Source organism: Ornithodoros turicata, chromosome 2 (genome assembly GCF_037126465.1).
Source record: "Ornithodoros turicata isolate Travis chromosome 2, ASM3712646v1, whole genome shotgun sequence".
In the NCBI taxonomy this organism is placed as follows: Eukaryota; Metazoa; Arthropoda; class Arachnida; order Ixodida; family Argasidae; genus Ornithodoros; species Ornithodoros turicata.
Genome location: NC_088202.1, coordinates 29,681,237 through 29,709,060, shown reverse-complemented (window position 1 = coordinate 29,709,060; position 27,824 = coordinate 29,681,237). Strand labels below are relative to the sequence as shown.

The 27,824-nt window shown below is 44.5% G+C and overlaps 1 protein-coding gene, 1 long non-coding RNA gene and 2 other non-coding genes across 4 annotated transcripts in view; 3 read left to right on the top strand and 1 right to left on the bottom strand.

The window, feature by feature from the left end:
* Positions 1–4,603: 4,603 nt before the first annotated feature.
* On the top strand, positions 4,604–9,447 carry LOC135385266 (uncharacterized). The gene is made up of 2 exons (XR_010420376.1): positions 4,604–8,904; positions 8,967–9,447. It is a non-coding gene; the product is annotated as an uncharacterized LOC135385266 (long non-coding RNA).
* Positions 9,448–10,425: 978 nt separating this feature from the next.
* Positions 10,426–10,507, top strand: Trnar-ccu (transfer RNA arginine (anticodon CCU)). The gene has a single exon. It is a non-coding gene; the product is annotated as a tRNA-Arg (tRNA).
* A 203-nt stretch (positions 10,508–10,710) lies between these two features.
* Trnas-gcu (transfer RNA serine (anticodon GCU)) lies at positions 10,711–10,792 on the top strand. Its single transcript has one exon. It is a non-coding gene; the product is annotated as a tRNA-Ser (tRNA).
* Positions 10,793–23,711: 12,919 nt separating this feature from the next.
* The window catches only part of LOC135383287 (uncharacterized), a 31,758-nt gene continuing 27,645 nt past the window's right edge, over positions 23,712–27,824 (bottom strand). The window contains exons 12-14 of the mRNA XM_064612809.1: positions 26,991–27,152; positions 25,014–25,151; positions 23,712–23,984 (exon numbers count right to left, since the gene is read on the bottom strand). Coding sequence (XP_064468879.1) covers positions 23,883–23,984; positions 25,014–25,151; positions 26,991–27,152 — 402 coding nt within the window. The 3' untranslated portion in view covers positions 23,712–23,882. The remainder of the gene's footprint in view (positions 23,985–25,013; positions 25,152–26,990; positions 27,153–27,824) is intronic.

Below are 27,824 nucleotides of genomic sequence, written 5' to 3'. Positions count from 1 at the left end.
GCGAGCTCTGATATAAAACAGATGGCCCAACTTGTTGAGACATGCAGCGCGGCGGCCGAGGCTCCATGACCTCATTTCTTGACAAACGTGATTTACGACTTCCAAAGCATGGCAGTACGCGAGCTTTGATATAAAACAGATGGCCCCAACGTGTTGGGATGGCCCATGAAGCTCCGTGACCTCATTTCTCGGAACACATGATTTACGACCACCAGAGCATGGGAATACGCGAGCTTTGATATAAAACACATGGCCCCAACGTGCTGACACGTGCACCGCGGCTGCGGAGGCCCCTTGACGTCATTTCTCGGAACACATGATTTACGACTACCAAAGCATGGGAGTACCCAAGCTTTGATATAAAACAGATGGCCCCAACGTGTTCTGACATGCAGAGTGGCCGATGAAGCTCCGTGACCTCATTTCTCGGAACATATGATTTACGACCACCAAAGCACGGGAGTACACGAGCTTTGATATAAAACAGATGGCCCCAACGTGTTCTGACATGCAGCATGGCCGATGAAGCTCCATGACCTCATTTCTCGGAACACATGATTTACGACCACCAAAGCATGGGAGTACACAAGCTTTGATATAAAACAGATGGCCCCAATGTGTTCTGACATGCAGCATGGCTGCTGGTTTATAAACCACGAGAGCGCCTCAGGGGGGAACAGTCTGCTTCAACTCGCTTCAAAAGTAAGTTATTCGCCTCACTTGTTGCGCATTTCTTACGGCTCCTTTTACTTTCAGTGCCTAGGTGTGTATACTGCTTTTTTGACCCTCACGATATCGAGGATGAGTCGGAAGAGAATTCTTGGGACGACGCACCTCCTACACTGTGTGCTCATGTGATGAGATTGCACCCCGACATGGATATATTCTTCCTGCCCTTCTTCCAGACTGACAGTGCATTTAGAGATGCAAAACACAGCGCGAGAAGACACAACGGAAGAAGAGAGGACAGGACAGGCGCTGACTCCAACGAACAGTTTAATAATACAAAAACCAGTACGCAGGCGCACAGCCGCCAACCCAGTCACCCCACCTTGGTCCAAGAGCGCAGACGCTCAGACAGACACAATCACTACCGTCTCGACAACATCCTCCTCTCCCCCGATAACAAAGACACAGAAGTTTGGCTCACACACCTACCGCCTCTATCCCCGATGAAAAACGCTTCAGATAACTCCCGCGCACCCTTATCTCTGCTCCTAGATAGCACAACAATCTGACTAAATAGCGGAGTACACTTGCATTTGGTAACATGCATAGGCAAATGACGCGTGTCCGCACTAGACAAAGACCTTTCATGCTCTCGGGCCCTGTCGTTAACACACCGGCCAGTCTGGCCAATGTACACCCTATCGCATGTGAGGGGGATCTCATAAACTACCCCCACCGCACAGCTAACGTACTGGTGCTGATGACTCTTGCCACAAGAGACTTTAGGCTTACTACGATCAACTTTCGAACAAAGGCCCGAGAGCTTGCAAGGTGCCGAAAATACCATAGGTACACCGTACCTATTAGCCACTCTTTTCAAATTGTGCGATACTCTGTGCACGTACGGAACAACCATACATCTAGTGGAACCCCTCGCGACTTCCCCCCTAGGTTTCCGCACCTTTCCTTTAACCTTTTGGAGAAGGCCTTCGGCTACACTCGCCAACAGCCTTGTGGGGAATCCAGCAGCACCCAACCTGTCCACCTGGGCCGCGAAACTCTCCAACAAAACGTGCTCACAAGACTTCTTTAAAGCGGATTCCAAGCAGAGCAAAGCAATAGCGCGCTTCACAGTCTTAGATTGGGCCGAGTCAAAAGGCATCAGGTCCTTCTTTGCCCTCGGGTGGAAGGCCCAACACAAGCGATTCTCCCCAACACGGATATTAAGGTCCAAGAACTGTATACGCCCATTCGCCTGTAGCTCTGACGTGAACGACAACCCTTTCCCTCCACAGTGAAATTGCTGTAACACACCACTAACAATACTCTCATAGCAATCATCAGCGCGCCGTCCCACAACAACCAGGAAATCGTCAACGTACCGACAAATTCTAAGCACAGACCCATCATCCAGAACAGATCTGACCCCTCTATCCACCGCGGAAAGAAAAATGTCGCACAAAACCGGCGCAACACACGACCCGATGCAAATACCCCGACGCTGCAAAAACAGCCTATCCTCATGCTGCACTACTGTCGCCCCCAAATAGAACTCCAAAAGAGTCATGAAGTTATCCACGGCAAGCCCAGAAGCATTCTGAAAGGCGATCACACCATTCACCTCAATGCAGTCCCTGACAGCACAAAACAGTTCCTGGTGAGGCACAGAATAGAATAAATCCACCACGTCCACGGAGAACAGATATCCCACTGATGTCAATCCCTCCAGCAGGCCGATGACCTCACCAGAACTCCTCACCACGAAGGGGTCCCCCAAGTCAAGCTCCCGCAAGTGCTTAAGCAGAAATCGACTCACATGGAGCTGCCAAGTGCCCTTTTCGCTGACAATTGTCCGGAACGGTACCTCAGGCTTGTGCGTCTTGGCTGTGAAAAACATCGCCAACGTCCCGCTTTTGCTGCCCTTCACTGCCTTAGCAAGGCGTTGCAATTCAAAAGACTCACACAACGCTGCCGCCCTCTTCCTGGCCGTCGATTCACAGACTTGGACTTGACGGAAGTTCTTCTCCACAGCGCTCCCGGCCTTCTCTGCAAATACACCCTCCGGGAGCACAACAAACCCGCCTTCCTTGTCAGACTGCAGAAGGCGCACCCATTGCTCCGGCAAAACTCCACCACCTTGCCTACGCGGCATATGCCTCTTTGCGGAGGGCGGCGTACGGTTCTTTCCAACACCTCAACACCCTCTGCGGTGCACCTACCCTTGTCCTCCTGTTGGGCCCTCTCAGCCACACGACGGTTGAGGGCCAGCAACTCATGCGTGGGAATGACGGGTTCAAGGCTATACTTGGGACCTTTCCTGAGCACAGAAGAAACTTCCTCTGGAAGACTGACATCACCCAAAACCACCGGGTCCTTACGCCGTACCGGTGTAGGCATCTGGGCCGTGGTCGCCCTAAGGAGCGCTGCCAGCTGAACGCCCCACAAGGCCTCGGTCGTACGTGCAACCTGTGCTCTCAGCGCCTCATACCTTCTGACTGCCACCCACGCTGGAAGCTGCTCAAAACAGTTCACCCGCAACCAATCAGCAAAGGTTCTGACTTGCCTCCAAAACTCGGACCTCAACACCTTACAGACGCGCATGGCATGACCAAACGACGGGGACATCAGGCCGAACAGGGTGTTAATCTCCGGCGGTACCAACCTTTTTCTGAGGCACCAAGTGATGACTCTAGCCCGGCAGGCTGTGGCCGCCATTGCCGCCATAATTGCAGCCATATCTGGCGCTCTTGATGAAACACAAAAAGAAGGGCCCGATGTAGAAGAAATGTAATCCAAGAGGACTCGCTGTTGGGCACGTTGGTAACTATACATGAAGATGCAAAACACAGCGCGAGAAGACACAACGGAAGAAGAGAGGACAGGACAGGCGCTGACTCCAACGAACAGTTTAATAATACAAAAACCAGTACGCAGGCGCACAGCCGCCAACCCAGTCACCCCACCTTGGTCCAAGAGCGCAGACGCTCAGACAGACACAATCACTACCGTCTCGACAACATCCTCCTCTCCCCCGATAACAAAGACACAGAAGTTTGGCTCACACACCTACCGCCTCTATCCCCGATGAAAAACGCTTCAGATAACTCCCGCGCACCCTTATCTCTGCTCCTAGATAGCACAACAATCTGACTAAATAGCGGAGTACACTTGCATTTGGTAACATGCATAGGCAAATGACGCGTGTCCGCACTAGACAAAGACCTTTCATGCTCTCGGGCCCTGTCGTTAACACACCGGCCAGTCTGGCCAATGTACACCCTATCGCATGTGAGGGGGATCTCATAAACTACCCCCACCGCACAGCTAACGTACTGGTGCTGATGACTCTTGCCACAAGAGACTTTAGGCTTACTACGATCAACTTTCGAACAAAGGCCCGAGAGCTTGCAAGGTGCCGAAAATACCATAGGTACACCGTACCTATTAGCCACTCTTTTCAAATTGTGCGATACTCTGTGCACGTACGGAACAACCATACATCTAGTGGAACCCCTCGCGACTTCCCCCCTAGGTTTCCGCACCTTTCCTTTAACCTTTTGGAGAAGGCCTTCGGCTACACTCGCCAACAGCCTTGTGGGGAATCCAGCAGCACCCAACCTGTCCACCTGGGCCGCGAAACTCTCCAACAAAACGTGCTCACAAGACTTCTTTAAAGCGGATTCCAAGCAGAGCAAAGCAATAGCGCGCTTCACAGTCTTAGATTGGGCCGAGTCAAAAGGCATCAGGTCCTTCTTTGCCCTCGGGTGGAAGGCCCAACACAAGCGATTCTCCCCAACACGGATATTAAGGTCCAAGAACTGTATACGCCCATTCGCCTGTAGCTCTGACGTGAACGACAACCCTTTCCCTCCACAGTGAAATTGCTGTAACACACCACTAACAATACTCTCATAGCAATCATCAGCGCGCCTTTTGACTCGGCCCAATCTAAGACTGTGAAGCGCGCTATTGCTTTGCTCTGCTTGGAATCCGCTTTAAAGAAGTCTTGTGAGCACGTTTTGTTGGAGAGTTTCGCGGCCCAGGTGGACAGGTTGGGTGCTGCTGGATTCCCCACAAGGCTGTTGGCGAGTGTAGCCGAAGGCCTTCTCCAAAAGGTTAAAGGAAAGGTGCGGAAACCTAGGGGGGAAGTCGCGAGGGGTTCCACTAGATGTATGGTTGTTCCGTACGTGCACAGAGTATCGCACAATTTGAAAAGAGTGGCTAATAGGTACGGTGTACCTATGGTATTTTCGGCACCTTGCAAGCTCTCGGGCCTTTGTTCGAAAGTTGATCGTAGTAAGCCTAAAGTCTCTTGTGGCAAGAGTCATCAGCACCAGTACGTTAGCTGTGCGGTGGGGGTAGTTTATGAGATCCCCCTCACATGCGATAGGGTGTACATTGGCCAGACTGGCCGGTGTGTTAACGACAGGGCCCGAGAGCATGAAAGGTCTTTGTCTAGTGCGGACACGCGTCATTTGCCTATGCATGTTACCAAATGCAAGTGTACTCCGCTATTTAGTCAGATTGTTGTGCTATCTAGGAGCAGAGATAAGGGTGCGCGGGAGTTATCTGAAGCGTTTTTCATCGGGGATAGAGGCGGTAGGTGTGTGAGCCAAACTTCTGTGTCTTTGTTATCGGGGGAGAGGAGGATGTTGTCGAGACGGTAGTGATTGTGTCTGTCTGAGCGTCTGCGCTCTTGGACCAAGGTGGGGTGACTGGGTTGGCGGCTGTGCGCCTGCGTACTGGTTTTTGTATTATTAAACTGTTCGTTGGAGTCAGCGCCTGTCCTGTCCTCTCTTCTTCCGTTGTGTCTTCTCGCGCTGTGTTTTGCATCTTCATGTATAGTTACCAACGTGCCCAACAGCGAGTCCTCTTGGAGTGCATTTAGAGGTGTCGTTAAAAGGTACGTGCTATTGGCATCTGTTCACGATCAGGGAGTAGAGGACTTGCGACAATATTTAATGAGTCACTTTCACGATATGGTCGCTATATTGAGGGCGCAACGAATACCCTTTAGTTTTTGCATTTGTTCTGACGTTTTAACGATAAAGGAAATTCGTGGGGAGATGATCGCGCACATCGCCCACTTTATGGCGTTTGCTCGCGAAGTCCACAGTGACGGAGCCATCGCGAATACCTAATAATGGACGTGATTCAGAAGCCCACAGGGCGCGTAGAAAATAAATTATCAGCGGGAACAGAGCGGGTTGCTGTCCTACGACGTCCAAAACGTTGAAATATGTATTTCCGCAGTGAAAACGAAAAAATTCGGATGCAATGGGGCGCTTCCCGATCATTTGGCTAAACGCAGGAACGTACTAACAAATATTCATTTACCGGCACGTAAGGAGGGTGAGTGTTTTAAATACAACACGCTCGCCCTCCTGCATGCACAGAGTTGGAATACATGGTCAAAAAAATATAAAAATTACGCCGCGGAGTACTGGTAGCCTAGTCGCTTCCCCGCTTCCTACTCTGACCTGGACGAATTCGAAGACAAAAACATGATATCCGTGTACGTATACGAGTACGTCGATCAGGGAGTGCATGTGTCGTGACCCCCAAAACTCGAGTATGAAAAGAAAATTCACTTATTGGCTATAGACCAGCATTTTTTTGGAATCAAGTCCCTCGAGCGGTTACTAATTAGGAAAGACAAGCGTTTCGTATGCGAGTGTTGCACGCGCTCTTTCCTGAAGGAAGAGAGCATGGCGAAACATCGTCGCCTGTGCGCAGACGTAAACGAAATCATATTGGAATTTTGCGAACCGGGCAAAAACTTTGTAGAATTTACTAAAATACAGTACAAGCAGCAGTATAACTATGTCGTCGCGTTGGACACGGAGAGCGTACTCGCACCCAGTGGTGTTGGCATGAAGCGCCACGTCATCTCTAGCTTCTGTGCCGTGCTCGTGCGCACTCACGACTCGAAGGTGATGCGCATCAGGACGCACCATGGTGAAGATTCCGCGAGGCAGTGCGTGAAAGCTTTGATGGAAATGCGGGACGAGATGATCGCCCTGAACGCCTGCCGCGCGGAAATGGTGCTGAATGATGAGCAACGAGCACGACACACAGCCGCCACCCACTACGCGTGCTGTGAGCGGGAGTTCGCGTAACATTTGCCACGTGTCCGGCACCACGACCATTCCAGCGTTGTACTGCCAGCGAGACAAATTACATCGCGACGCTGTGCAACCCCTGTAACGTGGCGTGCACGACGCCGGAAAAACTGCTCATCATGGTGCACAATCTGGCCTATGATTTGGATGGACTACTGCAGGAATTTCACCTTCTCGGGTGGAAGCGAGCTCCCTTCATCGTGGCCAGTTCAATGGAAAAAATCCGATCGTTCGAAATCGGCACCATCCTATTCAGAGATACCATGCAGTACCTAAATTTGTCGCTGGGAGAGCTCGTGGAAACCTTCAAATCCATGGGGGGCGCAGAGGCGTTCCAATGCCTGAAGCAGGTATTTGTCGACGACTACGAAATTTTGCTTCGTAAAGGTGTATTCCCGTACAGCCACGTTAGCTCGTTTGCGGTATACGACGAATTTGCTCTGCCAGCAAAATCCGCCTTCCGAAACGATCTGACGGGGGAGGATATAAGCGACGAAGACTATCAGTACGCGCTGCACGTATTTGAACATTTTGGATGCTCGAATCTGAGGGATTATAACGCATTGTACCTGAAAACGGATGCCCTGTTACATGCTGATGTAATGCAGCACTTGGCGCCTGTGCTACGACGCGCGCGAATTGGAATTGCTTCATTGCGTTTCTCTGGCATCCTATTCGTGGCAATGCTCTCTAAATTACACGCAAGCAAAATTGGAACTGATCATCGACGAGGACATGTACCGAACCATTGAATCGGGTGTTAGAGGCGGGCTCTGCCAGGCGATAAGGCGTCATTTACGGGCTAACAACCCGCTGTGCAGTGGCTACGATCCCGATAAAGAACAGGTGTACATATCGTACATAGATTACAACAATCTTTACGGATTCAGTATGATAAAGCACCTCCCCGTCGGCGATTTCGAATGGGTCGAGGATTTTAGCTCCGTGGATTTTATGCGTCACCCCGCAGATTCGGAGGTGGGATACGTGTACGTGTGTGATTTGGAGTATCCAAAATCTATCCACGCGCTGACGCAGTACTTCCCCCTGGCTCCCGAGAAGGCGGTCGTCCAGAAGGAATGGCTCTCACCATTCCAGCGCGGGCTCCTCGAAGAGTTAATGTATCAGCCAGCGAACAGCAAAAAGCTGCTGCTCACGTGCAAGGACAAGGTCGAGTACCTTGTTCATTACGAGCTGCTCGCGCTCTATTGTAGACTGGGCATGAGGGTGACAAAAATTCACAGAATTCTAAAATTTTGTGAGGCACCATTCCTGCGTCCCTAGATCGAGGAAAATGTTGCAAGACGCGTTGCCTCGAGCACAATGTTCGAGAAAAATTTCTATAAAATCTCAAATAATGCGGTCTTCGGGCGTACGCTGCTAAATAAATTTAATATGCGGGACATTCGAGTAGCCTTCGATGAGGAGACGGCGAGTCGCCTCGGGAGTCGGGCGGAATGCGTGCGAATGGAAATTTCGTTCCCCGATTGCGTCATGTACGAAATGCGCAAAAGAAAAGTGCGATGTGATTTCCCCCTGCAGATTGGCTTCACGATTTTAAAACTGAGTAAGTTAACCATGTACTCGTTCTACTATGAAACCCTGCTGTGTAAGCTCACTTGTCCAGTGATTACCTGCTACTTTGACATGGACTCTCTGATCCTCGGCCTATTCTGTAAGGACTACAAAGAACAGTTACGAGCGATCGCCGACGAACATTTAGACTTGTTTTCCTTCGATCGGGATCATCCGCTGTACAGTGAGAGGAATCGCGGTAGGCTTGGCGCGTTCAAAAGTGAAACGGGTAGCATACCCATCGAGGAAGTAATATGCTTGAAATCCAAAATGTAATCCATCAAATTAGCCGGAGGAAAACAGATAGCAAGAGCTAAAGGGGTCAAAAAGAATGTTGTGCGGAAACACCTCATCCATGATACGTACCACGATACTCTATTCAAGCACACCAGCGTATCGCACAAACAGGTGTCAATAGTTGGAAAGAAACAGTGCATGTACACCATCAGAAATCTGAAAAGAAGTCTGATGGCGTACGGCGACAAACGATACCTCTACAATGACGTTGACTCCTACCTGTACGGAAGCTGCGAATATGGTAAGCTCGAGTGGATGACATAGATAGCGGGATTTCACTAGGCATTCTTTCCCCCCGCACAGATAATGCAGTGGATGAGAAGGAGTAGCGTCATTTGGACTGCGTCACTGGAAGGATGTGGTACCTCGTTCTCTTCTCGCTAGTCTCGTGTGCGCTGGCGCTGGACGCCGGAAACTGTACGGCTATCATCAAGCTGGAGAATGATAAGCACACGTATGCGCACGAATGCCCTGGCGACATCTTGGCCATCAGAGAGTGGCACGTGGTACCTATGCGGTCCGGCATTAACCTGGACAGGAACGCTACTGGATCGCTGCGTACGTGCCTTCACTTGCTGGACGTGAGCGACAGCTACGAAGATATCCAGTGCACGTGGAAGTGTCAACTCACGGAGGACGGAATTTTTCTCAGCCGCTGTCCCCGAGACGTGTACATGATCCGTCACTTCCGCGGAGCCACGCCCAGCATCAAAGGAATCAATCTCTCCAAGACCGCCATGCTTTTTCTCAAACATGTACTCAATAAACGTTGAAATGTATTTTTTTTCCCTGTCTGTCAGAGATAAAGCCGCAGCAGGGTCGCTGCCGAGCGCGCCATCTGGCGGGCGCTAACAAAGGCTATGTTCAGCGGGCTTAGTCAGCCAATCAGTGGGCTTAGAACGGGCCAAGCGGTAGGCTTAAATTGGGGACGGCCAATCAGAGGGCTTAGAAAGTCTGGAAAATGTGGAGAGTGATCAGTAGGCTTCGAATGGACCAATCAGCGGAGCCAGTTAATTAGCATAAAGGGGCGGAGCTGTGCTCAGCGATACGCATGAACCAATCAGCGTGAAGTGGGCAGAGCCGAGTAATTAGCATTAAGGGGCGGAGCTACAGTCAACCAATCAATGATCAGTAAGCTTAGCACGGGCCATTCAGCGTGAACTGGGCGGAGCCAAGCGAACTAATTAGCATAAAGGAGCGGAGCCACGATCAGCCAATCAAAGATCAGTAGGCTTAGCATGGGCCAATCAAAGTGAAGTGTGCGGAGCTAATGGCGGCCAATCAGATGGCTTTGGATTTGGCTTGTGTTGGATTAGAACTGGATTGTGTTGGATTAGAACTGGATTATGGCTTAGAATTGGATTGGAATTGGATTAGAGAAGACTCTTGGCTATAGGACTTATAACTATACTACTGACACCCGTATTTCATACGAGGTCGTTTCAGGGACTGTGTAAATAAATGCGTAGTTATAGGGTTCCAAAAAAGACGAGGTGGCCGAGTGGTTAAGGCATTGGACTGCTAATCCAATGGGGTGGGCTCGAGTCCCATCCACGTGGAGAGTGGTGTACCGGAAGTGAAATATCTGTGCATGTACACTGGAGCCGTTGCCACAACACTCTTTTCACTTTGCACACACCAACTTCCCTTCCTCATCTTAACAAGTGCCCTGAATGTAGGACATGCAAGAGACACCCGTGTTTCATACGAGGTCGTTTCAGAGACTGTGTAAATAAATGCGTAGTTATGGGGTTCCAAAAAAGACGAGGTGGCCGAGTGGTTAAGGCGTTGGACTCCTAATCCAATGGGCTCTGCCCGCGTGGGTTCGAGTCCAATCCATGTCGAGAGTGGCGTACCGGTAGTGAAATACCTGTGCGTGTACACTGGAGCTGTAGCCACAACACTCTTTTAACTTTGCACACGCCTACTTCCCTTCCTCATCTTAACAAGTGCCCTGAATATAGGACATGCAAGAGACACCCGTGTTTCATACGAGGTCGTTTCAGAGACTGTGTAAATAAATGCGTAGTTATGGGGTTCCAAAAAAGACGAGGTGGCCGAGTGGTTAAGGCGTTGGACTGCTAATTCAATGGGCTCTGCCCGCGTGGGTTCAAATCCCATCCTCGCCGAGCACGACAATGTCATGCGCAGCGAGACCTGAAAAGGGCAGGCAAAGGTGTAACATGTGTTCGGCAGGGTCCTGACTTGCGACAAGGATGTCATCGATGTACGCGAAGAGGAAAGCGAGGCCTGTGGTTACCGCTTCTATAAATCGCTGAAACGTCTCCGCAGCGTTGAGAAGGTCAAACAGCATGCGGATGAATTCGAAAAGACCAAACTGGGTGCTGATGGCAGTCTTCGGAATGTCCTCTGGACCAACTGGTATTTGATGGTATGCCTTCGTAAGATCGATCTTGGAAAATATCTTCATCGATCCAGGACGTTAACCAGGTTCGGAGTGCATTAATCCCCGCATATAAAGTCCCCGGATATGACCATATGAAGGGCCGAGGACCAACCAGCAGAATAAGGTCGTGCGATGCCAACGTCAAGCATTCGCACTTAGCTTCGCAATTTGCAGCTTCTCAGGACCCAGGGGACTCGTACGGGAGATAACGGGTTCACTCTTGGTGTCGATGGTGAATCACATCGTGATGTACGGGCTTCAGCCCAGTCCGAGGGCTACGTAAGCGAAGGGTACGCCTGGAGGAGGTCTGTACGTGTAAGTTGATGACACGGAGAGGTGGGAAACGACACGGACGGCAAAGGTCGGCGAAGGGACGGTGGAGATGGCTCGGATACAGAGGTGGGTGTCGTCGTTGACATTAACAGAAAGGCCGAAGTGGTGCAAGAAGTAAGACGGGCTACGGTGCCAAAATGGCGGCAGCCGAACGGCGATGTGGCCAATTGCATGTGAGGTTGGCTCGAAAGTTTGGGCAGGAGGAGGAGCAGCGGCAGGAGAAGAAGGAGGTTCCTCGGGTGCGGCTGAGCGATCGCGAGATGTCCATGACGTGTTCTTTCCGGTCACCAGATTGTGGTAGCGAAGCCACCAGCATAACTGAAGGTTTATTCGGCCAGGTAAGGTCCGTGAAAAAGGAAGAACGTGGAAACATGCCACGAGAAGGCATGGTGTCAACTTCGTCGAAGTTGGGAACCGCAAGTTCACGGCAGAATATGTGGAAAATTGTGGGGAAAAAAATGTCGACCCTGAGCCTCATCTGGCCCTTATTGCGCGTGCACGGCACGGCTTCTTCGCACGTGGGTTGCAAGGTCTGATTTTTTTTCTCATGCTAAATATATGTCATGAAAGACAACGGAGAAGCGCATTTTTCACAGCGAAAGTTCAATGGGTTGTGTCTGCGTGTTTTGTGTGTTCTTTTTGTAGTGTCATTCAATTCTGCATCAGCCTTCCAGAGAGGTGGGATTTTGCATACTGTATGTTATGGTGCTTGGAGTGCAACCACTGCGTGCAACAATTAAAGGGGTTGCGACACTTCATTATTTCGGAGGACATTTATTTGATAAATGTTAAATAATTGTTAATATCGATGTGAACCTGCGATGAAAGTTTTACAGCAAAGGGGGTAACAGACGATAAAAAAAACGGAACTGCGAATACCGAAGCGCACGTTACTCTGGCGTCACAGCAGGCGAGTGAGGAAGAGAGAGAGAGGTCACGTGCTTAGACTACCAATGAGAATGGCCAGACCTTGTCGAGTACATCTGTACAAGAAAAATTATTCTTTCTTCTTCAAAACTCTACTGTGCAATACTCTACTCGTCTACTGGATGCAATGCCTGCACGATGTAATAAATCACATCTATCGAAGTGTCAAACATGCCACAAAAGCTTGGTTGGTTGGTTGGTTGCCACAAAATGTTGGAATTCCGAAGCCGAACATACCGTAACGCAAAACTGGTGTGGAGTAACTTGAATAATGCACTTGATAGGAAAGCAAGGAGTTCCGTACTTGGACGTATGAGTGTGGATGATAAAATAATAGAAGGCCGTGACTTAGCGGAGTATTTTAATGCGTATTTTGTTAATGCTTGTCGTACAAATCTTAGACAAACCCCCCACAGTTCATGTGAAAACCCACGGTATAACCAACAGCATACGATATTTCTTACGCCTGTAGATGAAAATGAAACGTATTCTACTATCTTAGTAGTATACGACTTGTGTTAAACTCAGACAATGAGAAACTCAGACATTGCCGCCAGGGCAGCGACACTGTCGCGTCTGGTTCGTTCCCGTATTTTTCCCAGCGCGGCGCGTGTGCGGAGGGTTGTCCGCGCGCTTATCGGGGAGGGTGGGGAGGGCTGCGTGCGCGCTTTTTTCAGCCTGGGCCGACTTCCTTCATCATTTTTCAATTTGCGACGACTTCCCTCACATTTTTTTTCGATACAATAGGTGTGCGGTGGGCGGTTTACATGCAAAGGATAGCCAGTGAAAATATATTTATTAAAGTCATTAGTGTCAGGAATTATGTTATGACTCTGTGTGAAGGAGAAAAACTTAGCCAAAAATCTGATGCAATAGCATTGAAGGGGTATCACAATTTTTTATTAGTGATAATCACGCAAGTTTTCAATTAAGAAGAAGGAGTAGCACATTTTAATCAAAGAAGATATTTTTAATCAATACGATTACAATCAAGATTAAAAGTTTTATTATAAAAAGTCTAACATGAACACCCTAGCGGAGTTTTAATTACAAAGTTCTGACAGACGTCCGTAACTTCATGCACAACAGCTAATGTTCCATTATGACACATTTAATCAAAGAAGATATTTTTAATCAATATGATTACAATCAAAATTAAAAGTTTTATTATAAAAAGTCTAACATTATTATACGTGACCACCATAGTGGAGCTTTAATTACAAGTGCCAATAGATGTATGTAGTTAATTGTGGACAGCAGAGAACCTGGAAGATCATGGGACAAGAATGACACGAACAAAAGAGGAAATCAAATCTATAACACTACATTTAACCAAATAAGATATTCTTAATCAAAACAGCAGAGGAGGAGAATAATCTATCATTTTAACTATCATAAAATCATCCTCGTGACTTAATCTAGTCGAACCCCATACAATTTTCATTCTAAGAGACGCTACAAACCTTACTTTGTTTTATGAATCCAACACAGAAAATATATTTAAAAAATGAACTTCACCGCATGGCACGCTCCTAGCCAACAACCAGCTCTAATAATATCTGCCCTGATTTGTTGAAGACGGGAGGCGTACGCCTGTTTCGTGACAGTTATGAACATTTTCGAGCGCAATAGGGAAGATAAGTTGAATATTCCAATATTACACAACTTTTAGTTAATCAATTTCTTCTTTAGTAAACAGCATAGACATACGGAAATAATGAGAAACAAAACGATCAACAGCTAGCATTAATAGAGAGCTAAAACAATGCGCAATTCAACGTGTAAACAAGAGACACATGCAGGAAAATAATTGAAAAAGAATCTATCAAAACGAGAAACATGCACGGATGAATAGCAGAGAAACACTTTGAACGGCACATGATTAATTTAATACAGCACAGAGCTAACGCTGAATAGCAGAGAAACACTCTAAACGGCGCATCTGCCAACGTGTAAACAACAGACAGGAAAATATTATTGAAAGAAGATCAACAGCTAATAAAGTGCCAAAATCCAACACATAAACAAGAGGTACACAAAGGATAAATAGTTGAAGAACAATCTATCAAAACGAGAAACATGCACGCACTTAACACTGAATAGCAGAGAAACAGTCTAAACGGCACATCTACCAATGTGTAAACAACAGACACATGCAGGAAAATAATTGAAAAACAATCTATCAAAACGAGAAACATGCACGGATGAATAGAAGAGAAACACTTTGAACGCCACACCATCCACACGTAAACAATAGGTACATGCAATGAAATAATGAGAAATACAATCAACAGCTAATAGAGAACCAAAAAAATGCCAAAGCAAACAAGAGGTACACAAAAGAAAATAATTGAAAAAACAATCTATCAAAACGATAAACATGCACGGATGAATAGCAGAGAAACGCTTTGAACGATGCATCTGCCAACATGTAAACAACACACAGGAAAATAATAGCGAAACAAACTATCAAACATTACAAATTGAAATGGAAATAATATATCTTTTGAACTATCATAAAATCAACCTTGCGACCTAACAATATAGAATTTTCATCCTACTCAGGCACTATAAACATTACCTTGACAGAGGTATCCAAACACGCAGCACAGCTATGCTTTACACAGTCCAACCAGACTCTAGACCGGTGGGGTCACTCTCTCCCTCTATACACCCCAAAAGCAAAGAAACCGCACATCCTTTGTCAATCTATGGGGTGGGGAAACCCTCTCTCTTTTTCACATTCTTTCCTCCAAAAGGAAATATTCTTAGGACTGGTGTACAGAGACGAAATTTTTTATTGATCGCAAATAGACATTGGAATTATTCGATTCTCAAGAACACGATAAGAATTCTATCAACAAACAATAGCACGCAAAAAACCTAAGAATAGACTTTTATGTCAGTGCAAACTGGTATTAGAGAAACATTATCTAAGCAAACGAGAAATATTATCGGCGCAAACAATACTCAACCAAAACGAGAAACGCTGCATTTTAATGTATTTCAGATCTGACACAACTATTATGCATACATTATTCTCAACTCACAAAATATCTGAAGCAAAAAGAGAAAGTTAAATTTATTCAATGATAGAAACAATACTCATTCGAAAACGAGAATCAAATTTAATTACATCGTTTTATGATAACTTTGCAATAGTAATTTCTACACGCAGAAGCCGCAGACAACTCATCTGAAATGCAAATTAATGTAAAAGTTTGCTACAACGAAAATCAACGCACACAACTTAAGAATACTTTCCCAACTAGTAGAAAATCTTTATTAATATCAATCGAGCGATCATCTGAAGCAAATTCAAAGCAGTAATTAATTTAGTGAAACACGTACTTTCTGACCAAGCAGTGCGATACGTCACAGGAACACATCTTTTTCATTCAGAGCCCACTAATAAAAAAAAGAACGAGTGAGAGAGGGAAGCTGAGCTCCCATGCACTTTCTCCAAGGTTACGCCCCGCAAAGAGAAGGGGGATCCCACAATGGTCGTGGTCAAAGTCATAAACAACTCCAACAACTAAAGCCGGGAATTGAGGGTTCGCGTTTTTCTCGCTCATCACATCTTTTTTGTAAATTGACTTTCATAATTCTCACGTCAGGTGGATATTAATAACATTCTAAACGCGATAACATAATAAATTTTTCATAAATAAACTTAGCACCGATATGATTTAATTAAGTGTCGAGGCACACTACAAAACAGAACAGACAATTGGTATACATTGAAGAGATGGACGGATTTTGTACTCGTTACCATGGGTCATGGGAGGACCTGATAAAAAGTTGCTTCGAAAAGGAGGAGCCTCGAAACGATTCAATTATCGCTGCATTTCAATACGTCCAAGACATGGTCGTATTCGGAGATATGGTGCAAATTATGGAATTCAAGATGCGAGAACTTGTATGCCGAATCTGCAATAGTTATAGAAATATTTGCACGTCAACATCGGAAGGACCACTGGGATTGATGGTGGAGTTTTTGAGGTTTGCTAACGAAGAATCGAAATACACTAGACCAAACATAATTGTAATCATTGCAATGAGCATTGCATTAATCAAGAAAGCAATCAGATCAAATTATCCTATACAGGCAGTCTATATCGCACGATTCATTACGAATTTGTTGAAATTACACCTAACCGTTGAAATGGAAAGTACATAAAAAATCTTATCACGTGATATATTCCACCCTAGAGCCTCTACACATTTATTTTATTCTACCAGTCAATGATGTCGAATGAACAGAAGTTCAATATTGTCGTGCAAGGTCTGATGTATGACCATTTATTGAAACTCAACAAACATATCAACTGCGGTGGACCACCGGACGATTTTCATCTAATACTCTATTGTACGCCATTCAAGAATCTTCATACAAAGAAAAGAAACATCAATAAAAGACTGTGCAAGTTCATCGCGACAAAGTGCAAGTTGTTGAAGCAATACAAACACGGCGACAACATATCACCTGCGTTAATCAACGTTGGATTCAAGCGCCCAATAATCAGAATAAACTACTTGATGTCTTCGGAATTCATCAATCAAGACAACAAACGGGAACTTCAGACTTTGGAATAGAACTGTTATTTTTCGAAATAAACAAGTGTATAACTGAAATAATAATTGTATTCTTTGTCATCATTGTAATGTATTCTACACATCGCAACGAAAACAGCTTATGATTAGATTGAAGATTGCTAAGGAGACGTTTATTCCACACTATGTACAAGGATCTTCGCATGGAATCAGCACTGGCAATCAAAGAGATTTTACACGACAACACCGACACACGAAGGAAAGAATTGTAGAGGAATCGCTAATAGAAAGTTAGAGGCATGTTACATCAATATTTGTTCACAAACAAGGATCACTAATATTTTGCGAAAGCTTATTTTATGAATTAAATTGCACAGTGTATATATTTTCTCAGACGATTGGACAGTTGACAATACTATATTGAAAGGAATCTATTATCAAATGACGCGATGCAATTGATGGACAAGCATGATGCGCAGGCGGTGTCTACAATTCTTATCATCATAACATGCGGCACACAGTTCCAATAAGATTTTGGGAGAATCGAATCACACAACTGTCATCAGAAATATTTAACCACTATACAATGAAGATGAGCACTATGCATAAACACAATGGAAGATACGTAATTATAATAAGTAAATATTCCTTTTGCAAACTTAACCAAAGCAGCACAACAAACGTAGCTCCAATTCACAGAATGTATCCGAGGTTTTTTCATTAGCCATACTAAAAAACTATGAGTCTATTCATTATGTCACGGCATATGAGGCACTACAAATGGGAAGGACATACTTTAATTTTACAAGATGTTAGCTCATAATGAAACAAAACGCAAACTCCAACACCAAAGGTTCTTGTCTAAATTTTCAAAGTCAAAACTGTACACTCTTTCTTACAATTTTTTAAGATATAGATTAAAAAGCTGTCTATATAGTCACACATTGTATACAAGATATTTACTTATTATAATTACGTATCTTCCATTGTGTTTATGCATAGTGCTCATCTTCATTGTATAGTGGTTAAATATTTCTGATGACAGTTGTGTGATTCGATTCTCCCAAAATCTTATTGGAACTGTGTGCCGCATGTTACGATGATAAGAATTGTAGACACCGCCTGCGCATCATGCTTGTCCATCACTTGCATCGCGTCATTTGATAATAGATTCCTGTCAATATAGTATTGTCAACTGTCCAATTGAATATATACACTGTGCAATTTAATTAATAAAATAAGCTTTCGCAAACTATTGTCTGAACCAAAGTCTGAAGTTCCCGTTTGTTGTCTTGATTGATGAATTCCGAAGACATCAAGTAGTTTATTCTGATTATTGAGCGCTTGAATCCAACGTTGATTAACGCAGGTGATATGTTGTCGCCGTGTTTGTATTGCTTCAACAACTTGCACTTTGTCGCGATGAACTTGCACAGTCTTTTATTGATGTTTCCTTTCTTTGTATGAAGATTCTTGAATGGCGTACAATAGAGTATTAGATGAAAATCGTCCGGTGGGCCACCGCAGTTGATATGTTTGTTGAGTTTCAATAAATGATGATACATCAGACCTTGCACGACAATATTGAACTTCTGTTCATTCGACATCATTGACAGGTAGAATAAAATAAATGTATAGAGGATCTAGGGTGGAATATATCGCATGATAAGACTTTTTATGTACTTTCCATTTCAACGGTTAGGTGTAATTTCAACAAATCCGTAATGAATCGTGCGATATAGACTGCTTGTATATGATAATTTGATCTGATTGCTTTCTTGATTAATGCAATGCCCATTACAATTATGTTTGGTCTAGTGTATTTCAATTCTTCGTTAGCAAACCTCAAAAACTCCACCATCAATCCCAGTGGTCCTTCCGATGTTGACGTGCAAATATTTTTATAACTATTGTAGATTCGGCATACAAGTTCTCGCATCTTGACTTCCATAATTTGCACCATATCTCCGAATACGACCATGTCTAGGACGTATTGAAATGCATCGATAATTGAATCGTTTCGAGGCTCCTCCTTTTCGAAGCAACTTTTTATCAGGTCCTCCCATGACCTATGGTAACGAGTACCAAATCCGTCCATCTCTTCAATGTATAGCAATTGTCTGTTCTGTTTTGTAGTGTGCCTCGACACTTAATTAAATCATATCGGTGCTAATTTTATTTATTAAAAATTTATTCTGTTATCGCGTTCAGAATGTTATTAATATCCACCTGACGTGAGAATTATGAAAGTCAATTTACAAAAAAGATGTGATGAGCGAGAAAAACGCGAACCCTCAATTCCCGGCTTGAGTTGTTGGAGTTGTTTATGACTTTGACCACGACCATTGTGGGATCCCCCTTCTCTTTGCGGGGCGTAACCTTTGCGAAAGTGCATGGGAGCTCAGCTTCCCTCTCTCACTCGTTCTTTTTTTTTTATTAGTGGGCTCTGAATGAAAAAGATGTGTTCCTGTGATGTATCGCCCTGCTTGGTCAGAAAGTACGTGTTTCACTAAATTAATTACTGCTTTGAATTTGCTTCAGATGATCGCTCGATTGATATTAATAAAGATTTTCTACTAGTTGGGAAAGTATTTTTAAGTTTTGTGCGTTGAATTTCGTTGTAGCAAACTTTTACATTAATTTGCATTTCAGATGAGTTGTCTGCGGCTTCTGCGTGTAGAAATTACTATTGCAAGGTTATCATAAAACGATGTAATTAAATTTGATTCTCGTTTTCGAATGAGTATTGTTTCTATCATTGAATAAATTTGACTTTCTCTTTTTGCTTCAGATATTTTGTGAGTTGAAAATAATTTATGCATAATAGTTGTGTCAGATCTGAAATACATTAAAATGCAGCGTTTCTCGTTTTGTTTGAGTATTGTTTGCGCCGATAATATTTCTAGTTTGCTTAGATAATGTTTCTCTAAAACCAGTTTGCACTGACATAAAAGTCTATTCTTAGATTTTTTGCGTGATATTGTTTGTTGATAGAATTCTTATTGTGTTCTTGAGAATCGAATAATTCCAATGTCTATCTGCGATCAATAAAAAATTCCGTCTCTGTACGCCAGTCCGAAGAATATTTCCTTTTGGAGGAAAGAATGTGAAAAAGAGAGAGGTTTTCCCCACCCCATAGATTGACAAAGGATGTGCGGTTTCTTTGTTTTTGGGGTGTATAGAGGGAGAGAGTGACCCCACCCGTCTCGAGTCTGGTTGTACTGTGTGCCTGAGTAGGATGAAAATTCTATATTGTTAGGTCGCAAGGTTGATTTTATGATAGTTCAAAAGATATATACGTTGGCTAGATGCGCCGTTTAGAGTGTTTCTCTGCTATTCATCCGTGCATGTTTCTCGTTTTGATAGATTGTTTTTCAATTATTTTTCTGCATGTGTCTGTTGTTTACACATTGGTAGATGTGCCGTTTAGAGTGTTTCTCTACTATTCAGTGTTAAATCGTGCATGTTTCTCGTTTTGATAGATTGTTCTTCAACTATTTATCCTTTGTGTACCTGTTGTTTACGTGTTGTATTTTGGCACTTCATTAGCTGTTGATCTTGTTTCAATAATATTTTCCTGTCTGTTGTTTACACGTTGGCAGATGCGCCGTTTAGAGTGTTTCTCTGCTATTCAGCGTTAGCGCTGTGCTGTATTAAATTCATCATGCGCCGTTCAGATTGTTTCTCTGCTATTCAGTGCTAGCTCCGTGCATGTTTCTCGTTTTGATAGATTATTTTTCAATTATTTTCCTGCATGTGTCTGTTGTTTACATGTTGGATTGTGCATTGTTTTGGCTCTCTATTAATGCCAGCTGTTGATTGCTTTGTTTCTCATTATTTCTGTATGTCTATGCTGTTTACTTAATAAGAAATTGATTAATTGTGTAATGTTGGAATAATCAACTTATCTTCCCTATTACAATCGAAAATGTTCATAACTGTCACAAAACATGCGTACGCCTCCCGTCTTCAACAAATCAGGACAGATATTATTAGAGCTGGTTGTTGGCTTGGAGCGTGCTATGCGGTGAAGTTCATTTTTTAATATATTTTCTGTGTTGGATTCATAAAACAAAGTAAGGTTTGTAGTGTCTCTTAGAATGAAAATTGTATGGGGTTCGACTAGATTAAGTCACGAGGATGATTTTATCATAGTTAAAATGATAGATTATTCTCCTCCTCTGCTGTTTTGATTAAGAATATCTTATTTGGTTAAATGTAGTGTTATAGATTTGATTTCCTCTTGTGTTCATGTCATTCTTGTCCCATGGTCTTCCAGGTTCTCTGCTGTCCACAATTAACTACATACATCTATCGGCACTTGTAATTAAAGCTCCACTATGGTGGTCACGTATAATAATATTAGACTTTTTATAATAAAATTTTTAATTTTGATTGTAATCATATTGATTAAAAATATCTTCTTTGATTAAATGTGTCATAATGGAACATTAGCTGTTGTGCATGAAGTTACGGACGTCTGTCAGAACTTTGTAATTAAAACTCCGCTAGGGTGTTCATGTTAGACTTTTTATAATAAAACTTTACTTGATTGTAATCGTATTGATTAAAAATATCTTCTTTGATTAAAATGTGCTACTCCTTCTGCTTAATTGAAAACTTGCGTGATTATCACTAATAAAAAATTGTGATACCCCTTCAATGCTATTGCATCAGATTTTTGGCCAAGTTTTTCTCCTTCACACAGAGTCATAACATAATTCCTGACACTAATGACTTTAATAAATATATTTTCACTGGCTATCCTTTGCATGTAAACCGCCCACCGCACACCTATTGTATCGGAAAAAAATTGTAAGGGAAGTCGTCGCAGATTGAATAATGATGAAGGTAACCGGCCCACGATGAAGAATGTGAGACGGTAAGCGCGCACGCAGCCCTCCCCCCGCCGATAAGCGCGCGGACAACCCTCCGCACACGCGCCGCGCTGGGAAAAATACGCGAACGAACCAGACGCGACGGTGTCGCTGCCCTGGTGGCAATGTCTGAGTTTCACATTGTCTGAGTTTAACACAAGTCGTATACTACTTATCTTCAATCTAAATAATACCACAAGTCTAGATGTGTATAATATGCAAATAAGTCCCATGGAACGAGTTCTTCGTTACATAGTAGGTCCCCTAACTTACCTTATCAATCAATGCTTTTTGTTTGGTTCCTTTCCACAAAAACTCTAAATAGCTAAGGTGTCGGTTTTGCACAAAGGCGGGGCCATAAGTGAAACGTCGAATTATCGGCAAATATCAGTGCTTCCTGTACTGTCGAAATGTTTTGAAAGGGTGATACACAATCGCTTATTATCGTTTTTAAATGCTCATTCGATTATTACAGATTCGCAATTCGGTTTCCGTAAACAACGCTCGACAAAAATAGCGCTACTTAAGCAAAAGCAAATTATATTGAATTACTTACTTATATTGAATTATATTACTTTGAAAATAAGAATCTTATATTAGGAGTTTTTATTGACCTTGCCAAGGCCTTCGACTCTATGGACCAAATAATTCTAGAATATTTAAATTATATCGTTATGGCATTAGAGGTGTCGCACTTTCATTAATCATATCGTGCAGAAAATACCGGTACCAGTGTGTCGTAATAAATAATATAATGTCAAGCCCTATGAAAATTGAATGCGGGGTACCGCAGGGCAGCATACTGGGGCCTCTCCTTTTTAACGTGTATATAAATGACATTGTAACGGTGAGTTCTGATGCAGAATTTATAATTTACGCAGACGATACCAGTATTCTCTTCTCCAGTACCGAAGGTGATGCCCTGGTAGCACAAGCCAATATGCTTTTACGTAAATTAAGCCTATGGGCAGAAATAAATTGTTTAAAGATAAATGTGAAAAAGACTAAAGTAGTACTGTTTAAACCAAAGCACAAGAAAGTTGTTTTAACCCCAAATGTTCAAATTGGAAGTGACATTATTGAAACGTGTAGCGTGGTTAAGACTCTTGGTGTGTATTTTACAGAATCAATGTCTTGGTCATATCATATATCGAACAAGTGAGACTGAAAATATCGAGGGTTATTGGCGTATAACATAGGTGTAGGTACTTACTCACCCCAGGAATACAATCACATCTGAATTACTGTCATTTGGTTTGGGGTACGGGGAGTGGACATGGCAGTGTATTCCTCGCCAAAAAACAAAAAGTACCTCGTATACTAGATGATATTCCATCCCGCCACACTACAAAAGGTATTTTTGAAAAATATAGAATTATTAATATCTGGAGACTATACAACTACATTCCGTGCAGCAATTAAAGTAAAAAAGTATTTTTGTCATTATTTAAACTTTCCCGCTCACTGCACTATTATCCTTTTCGTCTTGGCCGCGGTTGGGTTATTCCTCGACCCCGAACCAATTATGGTAAACAAATGTTAGAATTTACTGTTTGGTGCTTCTTAATACAACTGATGATGCAGGTACTGACGTTGTGTATAGTAAGAAGGGTGACATTGTCGATTACATTGTGTTTTTGAGTCGTTCTAATTGCGTTTTATGACCATTTGCTAGTGTAAGCTTTGTGATTTTGAGTAAGTGTTTAGTGTAAATGCTTTGTGCTTTTTTTACGTTTTATTATTATTACTTGCTAGTGTAAGTTACACAGCCTTTACATTAATGTGTTCACTAGTTGCTTTCTGCTGCTGCACTGATGTATGGGAGGTGAGCCTCGTCAAGTCGCACCCTGCGGCTTTTTGTTCATCTCCTTTTTTCACGCTTTTGTGAATAAAAAAACATTATTATTATTATTATAATATGAGTGATCGGTCCACAGAAGACAATGAACCCGTTGGCAGGATTTTTTATTGCCTCTGCAAATTGTAGTAATAGTTGATTTCTCAACAAATTGCTATGAAACATGCAGAAGTACATCGTTATGTCACTGAGTTGAGTGTGGGACTTATTGCGATCCTCCCACTGCTTCTCGTGCGGGTCGCCTATAGTTGTGAGAGGACTTTCTAGGTGATATCAGAGAAGGACTCCTCCAACCACTGATACACACCGATGGAGACGACCATGAAGCCGGTGGTGACTATCTTGAGAAATATGCTTGGCATGACCTGCGGGACACCACAGGAAGCAAGTCACAAGTACTGGTAATCGTGTGCTAACTGCGACCACGCAAGATATGTCACCAAAGGTACCAAGTTAATCAAATAGACCCCTAGTTCAAGAAGTTATGCGTTTTTAAAAGACATAACTATAATCACGTGTTGAAGTATAACAGAAGCCGGTGCTAGTATGCGATCGTTACCCTAGTTTGTGGTGGATTTCGGTGACAGTGTTCATCTATGTTAAAGGAACAAGTGGGCGTATACACTGTTCTCTCTTCCAATCAGGAGTGATGACGGTATCATTGTGCTCCGTGGCTGGCCTCCAGCGTGTCATATTGTATCGACGGCGAGGGCGGCGAGCCCATTGTACGATTCTCATTTTGCTGATTAAACGCATCCATCATTGTGACGCTGCGCTGCCTTACATTTGGTGGAGGTTGCGAGACGTCCTCCAACCCAAGCGCTGCCGCCGTTGCCATCAACGCCACAGCCCCGACGCGGAAACGCAAAACGTAGGAACCCCCAGCCCCGAAGACCAACGACGCCCGCGGTGGCAGCGTGCCTTCGAGGACACGCACCAGGGCTGAAATGTTTCGTGTGGCAGCGCGGCATCGTTTTCACCCTTCGGCCAGTCATTCCCATCGTCACCTCGTGAGTCACCTTTCAACGTCACCCGTCTCTACACCCACCATCGCCATCTGCGTTGTCTCGGACTTTCTCCACCTACCCTGCTGCCCCCTGCTGCCCCTGACGGGTCGCGCCTTCGGAGGGGGCAGTGTAACCACGACGAGGGCGGCGCGCCCATGTCGCCACGATCGGCCATTCCCATTGTACCATTCTCATTCTGCTCATTAAACGCATCCATCATCGTGACGCTACGCTGACATACAATATGGTGAAGTTCTGTTTTGAGACTATAGGAGCCATATAACTGGAATGGCCAAATGACTGAAGCACGGGCATGCACGACTCCCGTTCTGTTCCACTGGATTGTCCACTCGAGAAAGCACGTATAAAAGACAGATTGGAACTGACCATTTCAATCGGTTCCACTCCGGCGTAATGGGAAAGGAAGATGAGGGTGGTGCTGGTGAAAAGCATGAAGAATGTGTAGCAGGATATGACAGCAACCGGCAAGGCGATGTTCCACAGCTCAAATCCGGATGTCTCCCACTGCATGTGTACGCAATGTATCTCAACTACAACATTCAGGGAAAGTACCTCCAGTACCATTTTACAACAGAAACGACACTACTAGGAAAGCTCCCTTTGGATATACAGTCACGTCGCCTTTACTCCCTGCACCAACCGGCACCATTGAAGAGAGCTAGTTTCTAGCTCTACAGAATTCGATTTTTTTTTTCCACAAAATCACCATCATTGGCGATGTACTTTCGATAGCGATCAACAAGAGCCTGAATGTAAAAGTCTACACCAGCACAGTGTTCAGCCACTTCCTCACAGCTGTGGTTACGGCGTTGTTGCCAGGGAAACCTTCCCTGCGTGGTACATACTTAATGGACTCGAAGCATTAGAAATCAGAAGGGTGGTCCACGAAACTGTCGCCTTCAGTCTCGTATTGGTTCAGCAGGTATTTACACATTTGCACTCTGTGGTCGTTCTGTTCGTCTCTAAGGTTGCGTTGGCACCCACCTCGCACAAAGTTTACCTTGAAGTCGACCTGAAGCTGGTGACACATTTCCCTGATCGTAATACACCTGTTTGTGCGATAAACAGGGAAAGTTTGTGGTCATGTCGTCGGAGGAATTCTGTCAGAGCGCCGAGGGCCAAAAGAACTTCACTACTGCTAAGGGCAATCCCTCTAGGAGCGCAAAAGCACAGACGATAATGAAGCGTGAAGTCATGGGCCTCACGAACGTATATATCAAAAGGGCTAAGCAATAGCAATGAGTTCTACATCAGCCTCTCTTTCAGTCTTCCTTTTAGGAGAATAGCCTTTGATAAGGGTACTTGACAAAAACAGCTCAGTGGGTTTTTAAAGAGGCGTCTGAAAGAAATACCCATAGAATACCCCTTCATCACCAATAACTCGTTGGAAGTCAGTGCTTTGTGTTCGTCTGGTGCGTCCGTGCCATGTAATCGCACTCCGCCGTGTTCCTCGTTATGTTGGTACGGATACCCTCCTCGGTAGCACATTCGGTAACGTGTTGGCCTGCTGAGCTGAGATCGCGGGTTCAAACTCGGCCTAGGAGGGCAGCAATGTGGGGGAGGTAAACATTGCTTCCAGCACCATGTGTCGGAGATTTCCGGCTCACGTCAAAAGAAACCCAGGTGGTCGAAATTATCCGGACTCCTACCCTGTAGCACATGTAACCTGTCACCATACTGTAGGCAGACAAACCTTAACATTACGGCACCGTTATTATTTTGGTACGGATGAGTTGGTCGAGGAACGACGACTGTGCCGGGCCGCCTAGAACGTACTTGTCTTTCATATCACTGCCGCCACCCCTCACTATCCTCACACACGTTCTTTCTTCCCCATAAACTTCCAGCAAGCATGAATGCATCTCAACAGGTACCACTTTCTTTGCATGGAGGGATTGAATCACACACATCTGCTTAGTACGTACTGTTGGGCTGCTACTGTTCTGCCATGTGCAGGATGGAAACTGAATTTACAGGTAATACCGGAAAAATTCGAAGTGAACTGCACACGAGAACTGCGAGCTTCTTCCTTCAATGTCGTGGGCGCAGAGTATCAATTAGGAAGCATAATTTTCGGAGCGACCGTCGTACATACACATATCTATGGGCGTAGGACATAGAAAAATACGTTCCTTTCCAGTCGAACCGGGTATTCTGAATCCACCCTTTATTACCGCGCCAAGTGCCCCTCCCCGTCAGGGTCCTTCAAGTGGGTTACTTGAGGGAAGGGTGAATCCAATTCTGGATAAGCCCTCGGGACCATTTCAGTGTCTCAAAAGAAGGCGTCCCCTGGTTTGCTGCTGGCGTAGGGTGTTGCGCATTGTAGCCCTCAGCAAAACTTACGTATTCCGGAAGACATGGCAAAAGCCGGTCACCAAGGGATTCAGGGTCAATCTCATTGATGATGGACGTGCCCAGTAACGCGCACGTAAAAGTGACCAGGCTGCCAACACCTCGCACTGCTGGAACTATGGTCTGGAACAACCACGGTCCGAGATTAGCTGCCTGCGTACCAAAGTTGACGTGTAGGAACTTTATTGCACATTTTGTCCAGTATAACCGAAATTATCAATCTGGTCAGTATAACGACATCCACAATATACCCCATAGTCATTAGTGAGGCCGGAAGACGTATTATTATCAGATCAGCGGCCATCAGGCTGACGCCTTTTTCTTCTTTCTCTGTTTTTGTTGCCTCTTGTCGGCAGCTGACAAGAAAGGTTATCGAGACATTCGGAAAATTATTTGTGGGTAAAGTTAGAATGCCTGGAGGTTTGACGTGCCTCCATTTGCGCGTGCGCAGGGGACAGCGACAAGTTGGCAGTGTTCCAATACTCCAGTAAGTACTGGCACGGTCCCTTGATAGCTATCAAGGGACCCTGGTACTGGTCTGATACTTGGCGGTCTAACCGGAAGTTCCGCCATGTTAAGTTTCGTTCCAATTCCCGCTTAGACTGCTATGTAGGAGTCTTTCGCCTAGTCTGCATTGATGCAGACTAGCTATGCGTCTGAGTGGTTGTCGTTGACAGCACCCGTGAAACTTAATACACTTGTCGACGACATTCGATGTTCTTAGGTCTGGTGTGTTTACGGCGTTGAACAATAAGTCCAAAAAAGTGATATCTTATTGAACTTATTTAATGTAGTACCATAAGGGCCCAGGTTTAATATATGGGG